This window comes from Spinacia oleracea, chromosome 2 (assembly GCF_020520425.1).
Source record: "Spinacia oleracea cultivar Varoflay chromosome 2, BTI_SOV_V1, whole genome shotgun sequence".
Classification (NCBI taxonomy): domain Eukaryota; kingdom Viridiplantae; phylum Streptophyta; class Magnoliopsida; order Caryophyllales; family Amaranthaceae; genus Spinacia; species Spinacia oleracea.
This window is the reverse complement of record NC_079488.1, coordinates 109,072,691-109,092,126: the sequence shown is the minus strand read 5'-3', so window position 1 is coordinate 109,092,126 and position 19,436 is coordinate 109,072,691. Positions and strand designations below refer to the sequence as shown.

Genomic DNA, 19,436 nt, shown 5'->3' with positions numbered 1-19,436 from the left:
TTGTAATATAGAAATAAGTGGCTCAAATTACATTGCTCGTAGGATCTTTAAACTCCTGATTTTTTATAAACCAATGTCTAAGGTCTTCTTGAAAAAAACTGAGTGCATCTGTAGGACCAGAAGCCGACGGCAAATAGTCTTGGCTGTTGGGAAGTTTCTAAGTATATGCAACGTAACATTATTTTCTCCTCATCTCCACATAAATAACACTTCGGATCATCAGTTAGATGTCTTGTATGTCGATTAATAAAACATGTTGAATAATGATAGAACAACAAAAATCACGGTAAAGCTATTATATAAAACAGCGTTAAAGTTAAAATCTATGCCTACAAAAAGTTGAACGATAGAACACCCAAAAAAACCATTCGTAAAGGCGTAAAGCTATAATAAAAATTGAAGTATTTTGCTCCTTGACTACGCAAATAGCCCATGAGATATTTAGATATTATATATATAGGAGTATCTTATACCTACATTTTTTTTTTAAAAATAAAACCTTTATTATTAATCAATGTTTATCTTATCATTTAATATTTTATCCTTAATTTGATTTTATCAACTTAATTATTACTCAATGTTTATCTTATAGTTAAATATTTTATCCTTAATTTACTTTTATCTTTTACATTAATTAAAATTAAATTAATGTTGATTTTGTGACTGGACTTTCCTACGTGGACGCTCCCAATACTCTTGAAAAAACTCCCCTTTATATATATATATTAGATTTTGAAATAATTTTTAATTTTATTTACTTATGATAAAAATATAAGAAACGAAAAATGATTTTTTATTTTTGCCAATGGATAAGGAATAAAAATGTAACCTTGCTTATAAAGATGATGTGAATGAGAAGAAAGTTAGAGTGTAATGAACATTTTAATTCTGGGAAATAATTTTAACACATAATTACGAGACATATCTTTTCACGCTTTGCCCACAAATTGGTGTGTTAGAGTGTACTATTTACCGCCCCATATTACTCAAAACCGCCCTAATATTTTACCCATATACCCCCTTTATTTACCCTCTCATTTTAGCATTTACCATTATCCTTTACCTTTTTACCGCCCACCCTAAACATAATGTGAAATAATTTTTACATGGCCGAGACTACCGGTGGAACATCAAATTCACAAGAGGACTTTTTTTCGGAAAAAAATATTCAGAAACTTATGCATTTATAGCTTGTACCATGGTACAGACTTATGAGTTTTGAGCTCCGACCATGGTATAGACTTATGTAGTTTAAGCTCGTACCATGGAAGGAGCTTAAACTTCATAAGTGTATACCGTGGTCGGAGCTCAAAACTCATAAGTCTATACTATTTAATGTTTTGATTTGTTGTTGAATTTGATGTAATTTGTTTCGGAGAAAAGATTAAGAGACTTATGCATCTTAAGCTTGTACCATGGTACAGACTTATGAATTTTAAGCTCGTACCATGGCAGGAGCTTAAAATGCATAAGTCTATGCCATGGTGTGAGCTTAAAATGCATAAGTCTATGCCATGGTGTGAGCTTAAAATGCATAAGTCTCTACCATGGTGTAAACTTAAAATGCATAAGTTTGTGAAATCAAAATTAAATTAGTATTTTTTTAATTTATTGATTAATGTACTTATTGACAAATAAAATTGCTTGGTTTAAATATTTTTTTTATGGGTGTACGGTGGTGGTGGTTTGGATGAAGATACAGATGGGGTAAAATTTGGGAGAAAAGTTTCATTATATAAGGATATTAATGTAAAATAATGGGGCGGTTTTGAGTAATGTGGGGCGGCTTTTAGCGCTCCACTAGTTTAATGATACAAAAGAAAGATTTTCTTTTTTTATGAAAAGGGTTGAATTTTGCATATTCTGATTCATTTCCTTAATTTCTCTCTCTCCTCCTCAAACCTCAAAACCTGACAAATCCCTACTTTATTATTTTTAATTTTAATTAACCACCGATTAATCCACAAACACTCCTCTCTGAGTCTCTTCAACTCTTTCTTGGGTTCATTTCCAGCGCCCCCTTCTCTTTCTTTCTCTCTCTTTTATTAATCGAAAATTGATTTTCTTTCTCCTCCATTATTGGATCTCAGTCTTCTCACGGTAACTCCACTCTCTCTCCCTTCTCGCACTTCCCTTTCATCATTCAATCTTCGATTAATTAGATCTGTTTTTAATTCTTTTAATTTTGATTTCTTTTGTGTTTCTGAATTCACAAAAGATGGCTTCTACTGGGAATCCAAATCAACACCAGCAACCGCCGCAGCAACAACCACAACAAGGCGGTGTCGGAGGTCAATTCGATATGAATAAGTTCTTCAAAGCCTCTAATTTACCCTCACCACCGCTACCTCAACCGCCGCAAAACCCTAACAACATGGGTGGTCCAACTCCGTCTGCTTCATACCCTCCACCCACTGCTGGACCCTACTCCTTCCCACCTCAAAACCCTAGTCCTCCATACTTTCACCATTTGCCCAACTTCCCTCCTCAAGATCAACTCCCCAATTTGCATCACCAGAGGTCTGTCTCCTTCCCTACACCCCCTCTTCAGCCTGTCCCTAGTGCTCCTCCCCAGAATCCCAACCCAGGTGCTCGTCTCATGGCGTTGCTCAGTAGTCCTCCTCCTGATTTCAATTACTCTCATCAAAACCCCACCCCTGTACCCGCCCCTATGCCATCTCCCTCCGATTATTCTATGCCTGCTAGTGTCCCTGTTTCCCCCTCTGTGCAGCCCATTCATGGCGGTATGGTGCAGGCCGCCCCTATTCGTATGCCCAGCAGTAAGCTTCCCAGGGGACGTCATTTGGTCGGTGATCATATGCTTTATGATATTGATGCTAGGTTGCCAGGCGAGGAGCAGCCTCAGTTGGAGGTTACTCCCATCACTAAGTATGGCTCTGATCCTGCTCTCATCCTTGGTCATCAAATTGCTGTCAACAAAACCTACATTTGTTATGGTCTTAAGTTGGGCAACATTCGTGTTCTTAACATAAACACAGCTTTGAGGTCTTTGCTACGAGGGCATACTCAGGTTTATTCTCCCCTCCTTCAGTTATTGCTTTGATTCACATACACTTTACTAGTTGTTTCTGTTGTACTTGTTCGTCTTACTTTGTTATTGGCTATATTTGTAGATATGCAAGAAGCATCAGTTGTGCATAGTATAAACCCGAATAGCAAAAAACCTTACTTGCTATATCATATTCTGTTGACATAATTAGAAAAAGAACTAATGTATTTTATGGATGAGATCTTATTGGAAAAAGTCTTGTAAAATGACATCTTTAATTTGGACTAGTTTTATTTATGTAGGTGTGTTATAACATCTTATCCGGAGATCATAAAAGGAAAAGAAAGTCTTTTTGTTCCCGCAATTGTTTGATCCGTATATCGAAGGAAACTTATTGTATATTACTATACTTGCATGTGAAATTTAATCCACCCGACTATTTTTTATTACCTTATTTAGCAGTATATATGTCTCCTCGTGTCATTCCTGAAGCTAGAGTTGTACTCCGTGTACCTTACTAAAGACAGGGATTTCATCTTCTCAATCAGGATAGTGTGAAATAATTTTAACAAGTCAGATGCCAACGAAGATATTCATTCGTTAGGATTGGGTATATTTTCCGACATACAGAATCTTGAATTACCGGGGTTGTGATTTTGTTGTTTTTAGTGAGTATTAACTACATGTACGTGTATCTCGATTTTCTACCCTCCTAGTTTAGTAATATTTGATTTTCATTAGGTTACATAAATACTTTGCTACGATGGTCATTGGTCAACTCTGTTAGTACTTCAGCTTTGGAATGTGGTTGCCAAAGTTATGCCTGATTTTATCCAAGAGTTAAGAGGAGCCTTTACGCCCCTGCCTGAATGTCTCATATATTCACCAGAATAACCAGTCTATGCACTGTCTACCTGCTGCAATAGGAAAAAGATTATCACTTGTGAATAGTTGTTAAATTTTGGCATGACAATTGTGGTATTTTAGAAGGAATTTCTTTCTATGAGCTGTAAGTGTAATGCTATAGGAGAAACGAGGCTCTATATAAATTGATAATAAGAGCTTGCTTAGGTCTTGTTCATATCAACTTTAAAGAGTATATTATGTTTAAGTGAGTGAAGTATCTTTAAATCAATAAAATCATTTTTATTAGCTAAATTTAGTTTTTAAGCAATTAAGTAAGATCAACTAACCATGTAACAAGAGAACCAGTGAATAAGTTATAATCAGTGTCAATCAGCAAAAATCAGTTTCAGTCAGTAAAAATAAGTTTTAACTAGTAAATATCAGCTTAGTCGGGAAGCCACAGGGCCTCAGTAGTTAGAATGGTCGTAGAGTTTTAGATTGACGATTTTGTATCTGGCCTTGTGTTGCAACTTGCGGGGCTTATAGTTTGTACCTAATGGAAATACTATTTCATGCTTTTCTTTTCTTTTGAATTTTCATCCTTTTTCTCCCCCTCCCTGATATTTTTCTTGATGGAATTCCAAGCTGAAAAATCACGCCCTTCAACTTTTAATGGTGTTTTCATTCTTTAGTTTCTTATAGATGACAGTGTTGAATGGCCTATGGGGTTTTCTGCATCTTACCTTGTATATCAACTCATATATTGTTTTGGATGAAAGCGTTATTTCTTTGTTGACTTTTCTTTGATTTTTTTGCTTTCCATTTTCTTACATTAATGTTCTCGAGGGTGATCTGGAAGTAGTTGAATGTTACTTATCTATGTGTCAATTGTGCCAATTTCATCAACTGTATCTACTAGAAGCTGTAGTTTAGACTGTTTTTTCAATTTTACTCAGTTCCCTTATGAAATTTCTTTTTCATTTTCTGTTTAGGCAAAATAACTATGCCTTTTAATAGCTAGATCTTTACGTTTTCTTGTGGTTTTCCCCCATTTCTTCTTATGTAGAGGGTAACAGATATGGCCTTCTTTGCGGAAGACGTTCATCTTCTGGCTAGGTATTTTATTTGATTGATAATTATGTTCATGCGTTTTTTATCTTTGCGTTTACTGACAAGATATAATGCAGTGCAAGCATAGAGGGACGAGTTTATGTATGGAAGATTTCTGAAGGCCCAGGTAAGGAAGAAAAGCCAGAAATTTCTGGAAATGTCGTGCTAGCTATTCATATTACTGGGGACGAAGGATCTGTTCATCCACGGGTTTGCTGGCACTGTCACAAACAAGTAATCATATGAGCTTAGTCACCTGGTTTTCAACCACTAGCCACTTTGTTATCTGATGTCTTTCCAAGAGCAATCTTGTAGCACTTCGTGTTGATTGACCGCGTAACCATTAATTTTGCAGGAAATTCTTGTCGTGGCCATCGGTAAGAGTGTCCTTAAAATTGATACTACGAAGGTGCGCAAGGGTGTTGATTTTTCTGGAGAGGACGCTCTTGTGTGTCCTTTGGACAAGCTGATCGACGGGGTTCAGCTGGTTGGTAAACATGAAGGGGAGGTCACCGATTTGTCAATGTGCCAGTGGATGACAACACGTTTGGTTTCAGCTTCAAAGGATGGAACGGTGTGTCAGCTGCCCTACTTTATCCATATTGGAACTAGTATTAAATCGCACTCTCACGCACACACATTCTTTTTATTTTAAAAAATAATGTTTAATAAATATTAGCAAATTCATTAAAAATCAGGTGAACAGAAGGCGGCCTTAGCTGCCACTTTCATGTCAAATTAAATTATCACTATTTTTTTGCAAGAGGTATTCCTCCGTTTTTTTTAGATGACACAATTTGACTTCTGACACTATTCATATAATCTAATTTGACTATCAACTGTGATTTATACGTAAAAGAAAATATATTAATGTGGGGTTCTGTTATAATCGTCTCGTTGTATAGAATTATAATATCAACTTTTTATAATTTTCACACATTGATAATTAAAGATACTAATGATTGAAATATTGCATTGGCAAACGCTGCAAAAAGTTGTGTCAACTAAAAAAGATCGGAGGAAGTATTATTTAAGCGCTCTCAATCTGTAGTACCTTGGCTACGAGTCATTCATATCTGTAGTTCTCCGATGGGGTTTGCTTTGTAAAAATTGCCTCTCAGTTGCTGTTTTGCTTCATAATTATGAGTACAAAATACTGCCGTATGTTACTATTTTCTGTCAAGCAATATCCCTGTCATCATTTTCAGGGCTATTTTTATTTATTGACTCTCTTGTTATGTTGTATTTCTTCAAAACTCAATTGCTTACTGAAGGAAAATTGTGAATTAGGAAAGCTTGTGATATAATTCTTCGTTTGGTAGTATAAGTTTTTTTTTTTTCCGGGGCAGCTTTTGCTCGTTGTTGCATACGGAGTATATTTGAAGAGACTTCAAGCAATTTTAGTTCTGTTAACTAGTAAACCTAATGTTTGCTTGTTCTCCTGATCAGTTACTTATAAATATAAAAAGATTCTCTTAATTAGTATATTTCCTTTTTCTGATATTTGGATTTGTTATTTGTCTTTTTCTCATGTGTAATAACTAAAAGTGGTTTCTACAATTGGCGTCCCACTTATAATTTTTTGGTCTTCAGATTAAGATTTGGGAAGATCGCAAGGCAGCACCGCTTCTAGTATTGAGGCCCCATGATGGTCATCCTGTTGACGCAGCTAAGTTTTTGGCTGCTCCACATCGGCCAGACCATATCATGCTTATCACAGCTGTATGCTATTTCTTTTTCCTTTTTTTTCCGTTTCACTGTAAATGGCTTATTGTGGTTGTGACTTATGAGTTGTTCTCTTCTAGGGTGATATACTATTGCCTAGCTAGAATGATTTTTGTCTGCTCACTTTGACCTAACTTATAGTATAATTAAAACAGGGACCACTTAATCGAGAGGTGAAGCTTTGGGCTTCATCTGATGAAGAAGGATGGTTGCTTCCCAGTGATGCTGAATCTTGGCGGTGCATACAGACACTGGAGATGAAGAGTTCTGCTGAACCTCGAAATGAGGAAGCATTTTTCAATCAGGTTGTGGCATTATCTCAAGGGGGGCTTCTTTTACTTGCAAATGCCAAAAAGAATGCTATATATGCAATTCACTTAGAATATGGTACCACCCCAGCAGCAACCCGCATGGATTATTTATCAGAGTTTACTGTAACTATGCCTATCTTGAGCTTTACTGGGACAAGTGACATCTTACCTCATGGAGAACACCTTATTCAAGTTTATTGCGTCCAGACGCAAGCCATACAGCAGTATGCTTTGGGCCTCTCACAATGCTTGCCACCACCTTTGGATAATTTGAGTTTAGAAAAGTCGGATTCCATTGTTTCTCGTGATGCAGTTGAATGCGTTCCTGCCTTAGAGCCATCTGGAAGCAAATCTTTTGAGGTTCCCTTTTCTGCATCGAAACCAAGTAATCACATCAGTGCCCTCGGGAGCCCATCTGAGATTAAGTGTCCTGTGGGCGATGCTTCTGATGCAACCCCAGATATCACGACTTCAAATGCGGATTCTACCCCTACTTCATTATTACCAGCATCAAGCAATGCTGATGTTGTGTCTGTTGCTTCTCTTCCTCTTAGTCCAAGGTTGTCTAAAAGACTCAGTGATTTGCGTGGTGATCAATCTGCTAATGATTATTCGGTTGAAAGACAAATGGATAGTGCACATACAAGTTCATCCGCTTTGCCTGCCTCAAATGAGGATAGCAGACCTGTACAAGGGAATGCTTCTGATGTTGTCAGTCCACCTAAGATGTTTAAACACCCAACTCATCTTGTTACTCCTTTTGAGATTATGGCTACATCATCAGCTGATGCAACCCGTGTTTCTGAAAAAGGTGAAAATGAGGCCAAAAATCAAGATGTAATTGTGAGCAGCGACACAGGAAATGTTGAGGTGGAGGCTAAAGTTGTTGGTGAAACTGGATTTGCCAACACTGATGAGTCTTCTCGGCAAGTAGATCCTCAAATCATAACAGATAGAAAGGAGAAATCCTTTTTTTCTCAGGCATCTGATCTTGGCGCTGATATGAGTCGAGAGTGTTGTGCATTACCAACTGAGACATCTATCATGGAAGAAGCTAGAAGTAGCATAATGGAGGCTCTAGCGCAACCTTCAAATTCTGGCGAGGAGGAAGGGGATGAAGCCAGCAATGATATGTCCGGGAAGGCTGCAGACTTTGCTGTCTCAACAACAGTGCCACAGTCTCCTACACCAGGCATCAAAGGGAAAAAGCAGAAGGGGAAGAATTCTCAAGCACCCGGTTCATTATCCCCTTCACCGAGTGTTTCAAATTCAGTGGATTTGTTTCAAGGGGCTGCAATGGAACCTTCTGGTTCACAGATGCTTGCTATGCATGAAACTCTTAATCAGGTCATTACTCGAATTTCGATTTTAAACCGTTTGAAATTCATTATAGGATGTTTCTCAATAAAGTCCGACCCCTTTAAAGATTCATTTTTCTTTGGCTGTTGTATTATAATGGACGGGTGGCTTATTATAATGCTGTTCTTATTTCTAGCAAAGTAGCAAATGATAACTAGGAAGGGTCAATTACAATCTATATGGATAAGGTTGTGTGTGTCCGACCCCTATGTCCGTCCAAGGGTTGGAGGCTCTCGCAGTCCTTAAGAGTAATGTCGATAGTGTGTACTATAGGTACTTTGTGTTAGTATACATATTTCTAATATCGACTGCTGGAAGTCTCAGTATCTCCTGGAGTTTAGCTTTTTCTAGAGCAATAATTATGGACAGGGTCGTTCTTTTCTCTTTAATATTGGAACTTATTTCTGTATTAAGCAAACAAGACCACTCTAAAGTTTAGCACTAGGAAATATGGTTAGATCATCAGACATTCAGACATGCTCAGTCCAAGTGCTGTCAAATTTCTGGCTTATGTGTCGGATATAAAATCTTGTACCGGGTGAGTCATTGGGATCATCTTGTCATGGACCAAATCTGATTTCAGTAGAGTTTGAACTGAATCCCGGTGAGTTCAATTTCGGTCTGATTTTACTGGAGTCCCACCAGGATCCTGGTGAATCTGTCCAGGACTCCATACTGATGTAAACCTGCAGTAGAGTGTTGGTTATTCTTGTACATTGAATCCTTGGTCTTCTCTGCTGCTAATCATTGTACAAGTGGCCTTTGCATAAATAATTTTTGTATATGTCTTGACACTGTATTAGCTCCAGTGCAAGATAGAGATCTTTCATGTGCCGACCTCATCATCCGTAATACCAATTTCAGCTTTTGGGGTTTACGGTTTAGTCGTAGTTAATTTCTTGCATTTTCGTGATTTTGACAATACTTGCTTCTGCCCCCTCCCCATTCAGTGTATGTTTGAGTCGGAGCGGGGGAAGAGTTAGACAGTAACAAACAGATTAATAAAGAGCCGGTGGTTCCATTTGGCGACGGGCTGTTAATATTAACCTGCTTGTGTAGATGTTGATTAAAATAAGTGATTTGCGCAACTTCTTTGATCGTATCTATTTTACTTGTTACATTGTTATCTTTTTTGTTCAATCAATTTCTACAACTTTTTGCATCACAACTTCCTTAGAAGCTTCTGTTATCAAATAATGCTTGGCAATTGGCAATATTTTGCATTCTGTGTTCAGTCTCACAACATCCTTTATGTTTTCTGCAGATACTAAATGTGCAGAAAGAAATGCAAAAGCAGATGAGCACAGTAGTTTCTACACCAGTTACTAAAGAAGGAAGACGGATAGAGGCGGCTTTGGGACGGAGTGTAGAGAAGGCCCTGAAGGCCAATAGTGATGCTTTATGGGCTCGTACACAGGAGGAGATCACTAAACTTGATAAGTCCTTACGAGATCGTATGCAGCAAACACATGGTCTGATAAATAATATTGTGAACAAGGACCTTGTTGCAGTGCTTGAGAGAACATTGAAGAAAGAATTGGCTGTTGTTGGCACAAATGTAGCTCGTGCAATAAGTCCTGCTATTGAGAAAACTATTACTTCGAGTATTACGGATTCCTTCCAGGTTAGGCCCTAAATTACTTGGTGAAATTAAATTCTGAAGACCATGATACAACATTATGGCTATCCCGTGGCACCAGTTGATTTAGTAGCTGTTAGGGGATAGCCATATTAACTGTATAATTTGTTGACTAAATTAGATATATGAAGAACATTGAAGTTCTAATGGTTCCATCACTGATTGCGATACATTTTATAATTTAGACTTGGAAAATTCTCGGTAACTTTCCATATGCTTAGGAAGCTGGTTAGATTTGGATTGTCCCGAAAAAGTTGTATGGAGTATTGTGTCAACAAAAGGTCTTGCGCGCACAAGGTGTACAATAATTTTATTGTACACCAAGATAACTTTTACCCATTTTTTTGTAACTTTAACTTAATTTTGATTAACTTTAATATTAGTAAAAAAAAATTGATAGATAAACATTTTAAAGGGTTAAATAATTATTTTTATACATTATTAGTGATTTTGAAGAAATAAGTTTTATTAAAATAAAAAAATTTATCACTAACAAAATAGATAACTTTTATATATATAAGCTTAACTTTTAAACGTTTTGAGTTAACTTTTACTTCGGTGTACAATATTTATTGTACACCACTTGTAAATAAGAATTTGTGTTGTGTCAATCTATAAAAAGTTGGAAACGTCTGGTAAAGCATTAGAGTTACATCACTCTGGTAAAACATTAGAGTTACATCACTTACATGGAAGGCATGGTGTACGTTTGCATGTGTGTCTTCAGAGTTCTAGGCTCTTCTAGCTCCGTGGTAAAGGAGATAACCACAAAAAAACATAGAAGCCCATGCCTGATGAATATTAGATATCCTGACTAGCTAAAATCTCCTCTCCTTAAAGGTCACCACGTCCATTGAGGCATTGACTTGTTAGATCTGCCATGATTTCTGGTATACCGTATGCCCGTTGCTGTTCTCTTGGTGTCTATATTAATACCTTTTTTTTTTGGCTTTTTTCTCTGTACTACTTCCTCCGTTTTATTTTTACTTGCACCATTTTCCTTTTCCGATGGAGTCAAAAATTCATTTGTTCTTTTGGCTGTGGGATGTAATGGACTAAATCAAAATGGCTCTTAAAACCTCTTCGCTTCCTTTCCATGAAGTAGGAGGTGGTCGTCCCGTTATCGCTTTTGGGTCAATTGGAAACAACCTCTCTGCAATTGCAGGGGTAAGGTTGCGTACACCTTTCCCCCCTTTACCCCGCTTCTTGCGGGAGCCTTTTTGAAGCAATGGGGGTAATGATAATGATGAATGACCATTTTCCTTTTTTGAAAGTTGCATATTAGTTGCACCATTTCGGTATGTTTTCACATGCTAAGGTTCATTATTGTTAATTTTTTATGGCTCTATAGCAGTTTGGTGTTGTTTTTCTTTTTTTCTTTTTGTTTGCTGATGATATTGCTTTCTTTCAATCACTTATTGACTATTACTCAGAGAGGAGTTGGTGACAAGGCAGTGGGTCAACTTGAGAAGTCTGTAACTTCAAAACTTGAAGCTACTGTTGCCAGGCAAATCCAAACACAGTTCCAGACGTCTGGTAAACAAGCACTTCAGGTATATTTAAATCTTGTGTGCAAATTAATTCGCTTGTGTAATTCAGAAACAATTTTTTAATTCTTCAGTGTAGTGGTGTTGCATAATGTCAGCTGTCTTCAAGTGCGTAACAATGTGACAATTACTTTCTGTGATTGCAGGACGGGTTGAGGTCTTGTTTGGAGGCTTCTGTCATCCCTGCTTTTGAGATGTCCTGCAAAGCAATGTTTGAGCAAGTTGATTCTGCATTCCAGAAGGGAATGGCTGAACATACAGCAGCAGCACAACATCAAGTTGAATCAACAAATTCTCAGCTAGCCCTTACCCTGAGGGTATGATCTTACACTGAATGATGAACATTAGATGTAGGATCATTAATTTCTATGTTGATCAGTTTCAACTCATATATCTGGTTCATAGTACTGTTGATTGTCACGCTGTCAGCGTGTATAACTGAACCTCTATAGTCATGGGACTATACATAATATATTACTACCTCTGTTTCACAATACTTGCATCCTTTCCCTTTTTAGTAACTTTTTGGGCGAATGTCGTAATTACCCTTTCTTTTTTCCCTTGTATAAAGCATATTTTCTTTTTCAGATTTTCTCTTTCCTCTAATAACATGGGCAAAATTGTCCAACTTCAACCATTTACCCAATTCATTGGTTATTGTGTAAAAAGAAAACAATGCAAATATTGCGAAACAGAGGTAGTATGAAATTGCGTAGGACCTCTATAGTCATGGGCCTAGTAGGTTTTGAAACCATGCGTCTAAAATTTTGAACTTTGAAATTGGTTTGCTTTCTCTTCCCTTAAAAAAAGAACAAATAAATTGAGTGCTGTGAAGTGCCTTTGACTTTTCTTCCCTTTGTTATGAAGTATATGAAGAACAATTGTTCAACTAATACTTGTATATGGTTGAACGCTCTATTACATTTATATATTTTTGTTTCTCGTTTGTTGGATAATGCACTTATTTTAGCATCTTCATCTTTTCCCGGTTTCACTTGTGAGGCTTTGCTACTTGATAGTTTAGGACACTTGTCTAGGGAGAGAGGCTAAGGACCATCAAAATAAATTGATGTTAGCTATTTGTAGTGTACTTATAGTTGTTGACACTCTCCATTAAATGTCGATTATACAGGATGCTCTAGCCTCAGCATCGTCACTAACTCAAACCTTGAGCGGAGAATTGGCTGATAATCAGCGGAAGTTGTTAGCTCTTGCAGCTGCTGGTGCAAACTCAAAAGCAGGAAATCCATTGGCCACCCAATTAAGTAATGGGCCTTTGGCGGGTCTACATGAGAAGGTCCAATAATTAATTTATGCCCTTTAAAGAATTGGTTTACCTATATGCTCTAGGAAGTTAGTGCTTTTGTCATTTCTTGTTTGCTGGTTCTTCGGGTATCTGATTTGTACTGGCTTCGTTTTTTTAGTTGTTCCACATTGACTTTTCCGCTATTCAAGTACCTTACTTTGACAATTTTTGTTTACTACGACGTAAAATATAAAAACAATTTTATTATGTACAATGTTAATTGCCCTTAATTATTTATAGAACATCGACTTTTTTATTTTACTTGTAGATAGATATATCATGTTCCGCAGACGGTTTCTAATTATGGTTAGCAAACCCCAAATCATTTTGGGACCAAGGCTTGGCTGTTGTTGTTGTCGTCGTATAGTTAGTAAAAGCTATTAATGGTTAGAGTTGTATGTTGGCAAAGGTGAATATCAACTTGATCAATTAAATAAAAACCGGAGGAATACATCTTTGAAAAGGATTTTTTTTTTTGTTTGTTGTCCTGGATATTGAGCAACCTCGTGTTTGTCATAGGTGGAACAGCCGTATGATCCGACCAAAGAGCTTTCTAGACTGATCTCAGAACACAAGTATGAGGATGCATTTACTGCTGCTTTGCAAAGAAGTGATGTAACCATTGTCTCCTGGCTATGTTCTCAGGTATGGCTTATATTGTTGTATTAGTTATTGAACCTTGGTCATAGTTATTGCTAACTTTCAGCTGAAAACAAATAGCTCAAGTGCTAATATATACAACACCTATACAATCTTTGGGAATGGCGATCTGATATCCGGCATGGAAAAACAAGAAAGATGATGAACATAATTTTATTTAATAATATCTGATGTGAGGTAATTCTACAAACAGTCGTCAGAAAAATTGGAAAGTTTCCTATCTGATACTAATAATTCTAGCTAAGATAGGCCAAAAGAGCATATAGGTCTGTAAATAATTTTGATATGATAAACCAATGATTTCTGATTTTCCAGAATATACCGAACTTCAATGCAAATTATTGCACCCCATTTCTGAAATGTAGCACAATTGTTTCCGGCAACTTGCTGAGTTGTTGTCATGGGGTAATGTCGTAAAAATGACAAGTTTTGGGATGGGAAATGGCACAAAATGCATATAGTATGTACTTTATGTAGCAAGCAGGCAGGCATTGCGTTTCAAACCTCGAGTGCATGATGAGACTGGAGAGAGAGTAAAACCTGAAGGATGGGCAGAGCACAGAACGAGGAAATGTTGATACAGAAAAAGGGAGGGGGGGAGGACCAAGAGAGATAGGGTTGGGAAATTTTGTTTTTGTGCTACATTTATAACTCACTTTTAAACAGAATCAGAATAATTGATGTGGGACAAAAGGGCTCGAAATATGGTGCAGGATAAGAAGTTTATTGGGTGTTCTGCTACACTGACTCTACTATTACTTGCTCTATGTGCCTTATAATTACAAGCTTTCACTACATTCCGACTATAATGAAAAGATACTGTGTACACGATAGAAGGTTAGAGCATTCACAAGATGACTTGTTGAAATAAGTTGGGGAAATGTTTATTTGCTGCTCTAATTAAAATGGCTCTATGAGTAAGGTTGGTATTGCAAAGATCTGTCTGTTGTCTTCAGGCACCATTTTACTTGTATAAGCTGCTGTTTGATACGCCCATGTGATACCTACTACATGAAAAGCTCCTCTCTGCCTTTTGGATTCTGTCTAAGTTAAGAAGGATTGGGTGAACTAGTTGCATAGCAGACAACATTTCTGCATCTCTCCTATGGGAAGATGATTTTAGTTCCCAATACAGTTCTATAAAGATATGTTGTTGGAAGCAGAATTGGGGAAGAAATCTTCTGCCATTTTGAATGATTATCGAGTAATTTGTTTGATTTGCTTGCTCTATGCCAATGATAGACCTTAGTACTTGGATATCTGTATCACCAGGCAATCCAGGATATTTGTACCATGTTGTGGTTGAGTCTAGGGTTGAGAAGCTTGACCCTTTGTCAGAATGTGCTGTGTATAGCACATTTTATCAGGGCTTATCTCTTACTCACTTGCAGTTGAGTATAATCATTATAGACAGTTAGTTGCTCATGATGTGTTGTTATTTGCTCTTTTTATCTATCAGGTTGATTTGCAGCGTCTTTTATCAACGGTGCCTTTGCCTTTGAGTCAAGGCGTGTTACTCTCACTTCTGCAGCAGCTCTCTTGTGATATAACAAAGGATACAGCTAGAAAGTTAGCCTGGATGACAGATGCCGCTGCATGCATACAACCGCATGATCCAATGATTGCAGTGCACGTGCGTCCGATTTTGGAGCAGGTTTACCAGATATTGAACCATCAACGTAGCCTTCCTTCCGCTTCACCGGCAGAGTTATCAAGCATCCGTGTCGTCATGCATGTTATCAACTCCATGTTGCTTTCCTGTAAATGATCCTTGCAGTGTATCTCTTGTTTCAAGTTTTTCTGTTGATTTTGACTGTGAAGGTGGACATTATGTATAGGTGAACTTTTTTTTTCCCTCCCTTTTGTTGAGGGTTAAAACATGGAAAATGGAATTGGTGTATGTCTTGGTTAAGTAGTTTTTATCTTTTTTTATACATGCTATGGAAAGATGAACTTGTTAAGTCTGTTGATTAAGGCTTCTAATTAACTGGAGAAATAAAAGCAAGTAAGATGGAAACCAAACCCCATGTCGATTTTGTGCCTACATTTCACATTTTAACTGGAAATTGTCTAAAAGTTTTGTTATGTTGCTCTTAAAATATTTCCCTCGATTATAAACTACTTCGTATTTCTTTCGTCCATTTTTATTCCTATGTATTCCGTTTTGGGTGTCTCAATTTAATCTCTACGCTTAGAATATTTTCATTTGTACTGTTTTATAAATGTCCTTAATATTCTGTCAAAAAATGTGCAAATGATTTGTTTTCATCAGTCAGTTAATTTTATCAGGACAAATATCTTTCACAATTTTGCATTGGGAGTCTGTATCAATTAACATAATTTGTATTTTTTAAAAATGGAAAAGAGGAATATTTATCAACATTAATTGTTGAATTATGTGCATAATACCAAATGTAAAGCATAAAAGGGACGGAGGGAGTGCTCGTTTATGTTTTTCTATATACAGTTTTACTATAATGTACATATAGTTATTCTACAAACTTTTAAATAAGGCAGTTTTACACAACTCAGTACCAACCTATATTCCATACTACATATATGGAAAAATAAAAATTTAAAATTTGTCACATCATGAGAGCTCTCAAACCCGGCCCGACTTAAGAAACAAAATGTTAACAAGTATAATTATATATTGATACAATGATACTCCGTAAGTCCGTATAAAGTTGGTAAACGTAACATTGTGATAAAGATTATGACAATTATTTACGTTGGTTTGGTAGTTACATAATTAATATCGATGGTTCAAATATGAATATGATGGTGACATTAGAAAACATTATCTATATTCTATAGGTTAGGAGTGTGGATTAGATTTATTGTGTAGATCCAAAAAGGTAGCCCATTTAACAATTATAATATCGACATATTCGGGTCATGTAATTGTTGTTATAATGTTATGTTATGTTTAAATCCTTTCTTAGGCAGGTAGGCACAATGACTGTTCCAGTTAACTTATGATATCATCCATTTTACATTTCCTTCAAAGCGATATCAAAATAGAGATATGATCATATGTACACTACTTTTGGAGTTTTGGGGGGACCATGTCTAGCTTTCTGCTCTATGTTGATATGGACGAGTATTTCAATTTGATTTGATAATGAGGACTTGCCTACTCTATTCCTAAATGATCCCAACTACAACGAGTACTCGTATTTGTTTTTATTAAAGGTAAGGATGAAGGACCCTACTGCACTAATACCTCGCACAGGTATTTTCAGCCAGTTTTGCAGGTCAAACTTATTGGAAGTGAAGGGGGATTATAAGGGAAATCCTCACTCTCAAAGAGCCCCTAGTGGGGTTTGATCCCATAACCTTGAGGTTATGAGGGCCAAACCTTTACCACTAGGCCAAGTACTCGTATTTGATTTTACATTAACTTTAACCACATCTCTTACTTATAACGGAAATTTTTCTGTAAGACCGCCTTACCGGAAAGACCACTTTAATTGCTTAACTAATTAGTTTCATTGCTTAACTAATTAATTTCAATGCTTAACTAATTAGTTTCATTGCTTAACTAATTAATTTCAATGCTTAACTAATTAGTTTCAGTGCTTAATTAATTAGTTTCATTGCTTAACTAATTAATTTCAATGCTTAACTAATTAGTTTCAGTGCTTAACTAATTGATTTTAGTGTTTAACTTATATGACACCAAGGTAGTCTTTTGTGTAAGACTGTCTTATATAAAAGTTTGTATACTTATAAATAGTACTTCCTCCGTCTTTTAATACTCGCAACGTTTGGACTTTTTCCACTATTCATATAATCTACTTTGACTATTCTTAGTGCTTTTTATATAAGATAAAACATAGTCATGTGGCATCTTGTTAGATTCGTCTCAATGTGTATTTTCAAAAATCAAAATATCAACTTTTTATAATTTTTACATAAAGAGAATTTTAGATATAAATGATCAAAGTTGTGCATTGGCATGCGTGAAACTAACAAACGTTGCAAGTATTAAAAGACGGAGGAAGTATAAAAATCAAATGTTATTGTGCAACCATAACTCTAACTTTATTTAAAATATTAGGGCTCGTTCGATGCAATTGTCATTTTTTAGTTTTCAAAAGGCATACGATTTAAATTGAATCGTGAATGATAAAATAGTCAAGTGGTTTTCATAGTTTGATTTTTAGTTTTGTAAAAAAAAACCTGAAAACTAAGAACATTAATCTAAAACAAAAAATAATACTCCCTCCGTATTTATTTAATGGATACACTTGTCTTTTCCGGCCGTATTTATTTAAGAGATACACTTGCCATTTTTAATAACTTATCAACCCCACCATCTAATTAAATAATACATCTATTTTAACTTATGACTCACCATCCTATTAAACAAATAATTTCATAAACCCACTCCACCTCTCACCCCCAAAATGACATGGTCCCTACTTGTTTACTTATTAAAATATCTACCCAATGTGGTTAGAGGGGTCAATAATTAAAATCGCTTGGCCTCATTAGAATCAAAAAAAAATATAACTTCAAAAAAATGATGTGGCATTCCAAACCATAAAATGATTTAGTCAACTATCAGAGTTACTCTTAACGATACGGTTAACTTAAAATAAATACTGTGGCATTCCAAACTATAAAATAATTTAGCAAACCATCGGAGTTTCTCTTAACGGTGCCGTTATTTACAAACCACTTCGTACGGAGTATATAATATGCCAATATGGTAGCACTCCAATTTTCCAAATTATTTACTCGTAAAAGATCTATAATACACTTGCGGAGTACTTGAGTTTGGTACCATTAAGTAGTGTGTAGTACACTTACAAAACCCGTGATTTCGCTACAATCATGGAACAATTATATCGGCATTAACATTTGATGCTCCGACTGATCAGAAAATTACTACTCCTAATTGGTAATCTGCTAGTGTATTTGCATTTCATTTTTGTTACCCACCCAAATTTTGCCTAATTAATGGCCTAATCTCCACCCAACCAATTTTCTCAACTCCCTAATTCAAATCTTCCAAACTAATTATCCCACAACAAAATTCAACAAAGTTTCAAGTTCTAATTCATACCAATCTTGGAGATGAGAATTGAGAAGAATGTACATACAGTAAATATTTTCAATTTTGTTTTTTTACATATTTTTGTCAACCATTACATTTTGATAGGAGCAATTCATACTACAAACTCCTTCATAGTTCACACTACCTACTAATTATGATACTAATACTTTCTAATCACAATTAAATCCTAATTAAAAAAGCAATGCCTACCAACATTGATCCGTTTCCCATCTTCGCGTGGGGCGACGACCCACAGTATGAAACGACGAGCTGGAAGAAGCAGATGAAGAAGCTGTTGCATATTGAGATCTTGAATTTCTATCTCCAATTCCAATCCCGATCCCAAACCCTAACGACAAATCGTATAAAGCTCGAGCAGCAGGATCAGCGAGTGTTTCGTAAGCGTTATGGATCTGAATGAAATCACCGCCGTCCGACGACGAAGACGAAGACGATGACAGAGAAAATGAAGCGTCAGGGTGATATAACTTCGCTAAGTTCCGATATGCCGCCTTAATCTCCACCGCGGAAGCGTGTCGATTGACACGAAGAACCTCATATAAGCTGCTGGATTTGCGCATCGGCGGAGATAACGATTGTACAGTAGCTCTACATTGGAATCGGAAATTCAAAGGCGTCGGCGGATTGCAAGGAAAGGAGAGGGTTTGCATGATTTAGAATAGTTTTAGGGTTTGAATTGGGGAAGAACAGCAATAAAATTGACCAAGTTAATAAGAAAGAGGAAAGAAGTGGGTGGGAATCGAGATTAGTGTAAGCAGTGCTTAGTATTTATAGATTTAAAAAATGAGATTATGACGGAGGGGAAGATGGGAACGGAATTCAATTCCTTTGTGTGTC

The 19,436-nt window shown here is 36.4% G+C and overlaps 2 protein-coding genes across 2 annotated transcripts; one reads left to right on the top strand and one right to left on the bottom strand.

Annotated features, from left to right (window-relative positions):
• Window positions 1-1,940: 1,940 nt before the first annotated feature.
• Window positions 1,941-15,474, top strand: LOC110782099 (enhancer of mRNA-decapping protein 4). Its single transcript, XM_021986183.2, has 13 exons — window positions 1,941-2,100; window positions 2,219-3,031; window positions 4,923-4,972; window positions 5,044-5,200; window positions 5,322-5,540; window positions 6,560-6,688; window positions 6,847-8,349; window positions 9,626-9,985; window positions 11,434-11,553; window positions 11,694-11,864; window positions 12,680-12,844; window positions 13,373-13,498; window positions 14,973-15,474. Exons 2-13 carry the CDS (start codon window positions 2,219-2,221, stop codon window positions 15,279-15,281), a joined length of 4,122 nt encoding a protein of 1,373 aa, XP_021841875.1. The 5' UTR covers window positions 1,941-2,100; the 3' UTR covers window positions 15,282-15,474.
• A 3,131-nt stretch (window positions 15,475-18,605) lies between these two features.
• LOC110781958 (chaperone protein dnaJ 11, chloroplastic) lies at window positions 18,606-19,436 on the bottom strand. Its single transcript, XM_021986006.2, has one exon. The coding sequence runs from the start codon at window positions 19,247-19,249 to the stop codon at window positions 18,785-18,787; it is 465 nt and encodes a 154-aa protein (XP_021841698.1). The 5' UTR covers window positions 19,250-19,436; the 3' UTR covers window positions 18,606-18,784.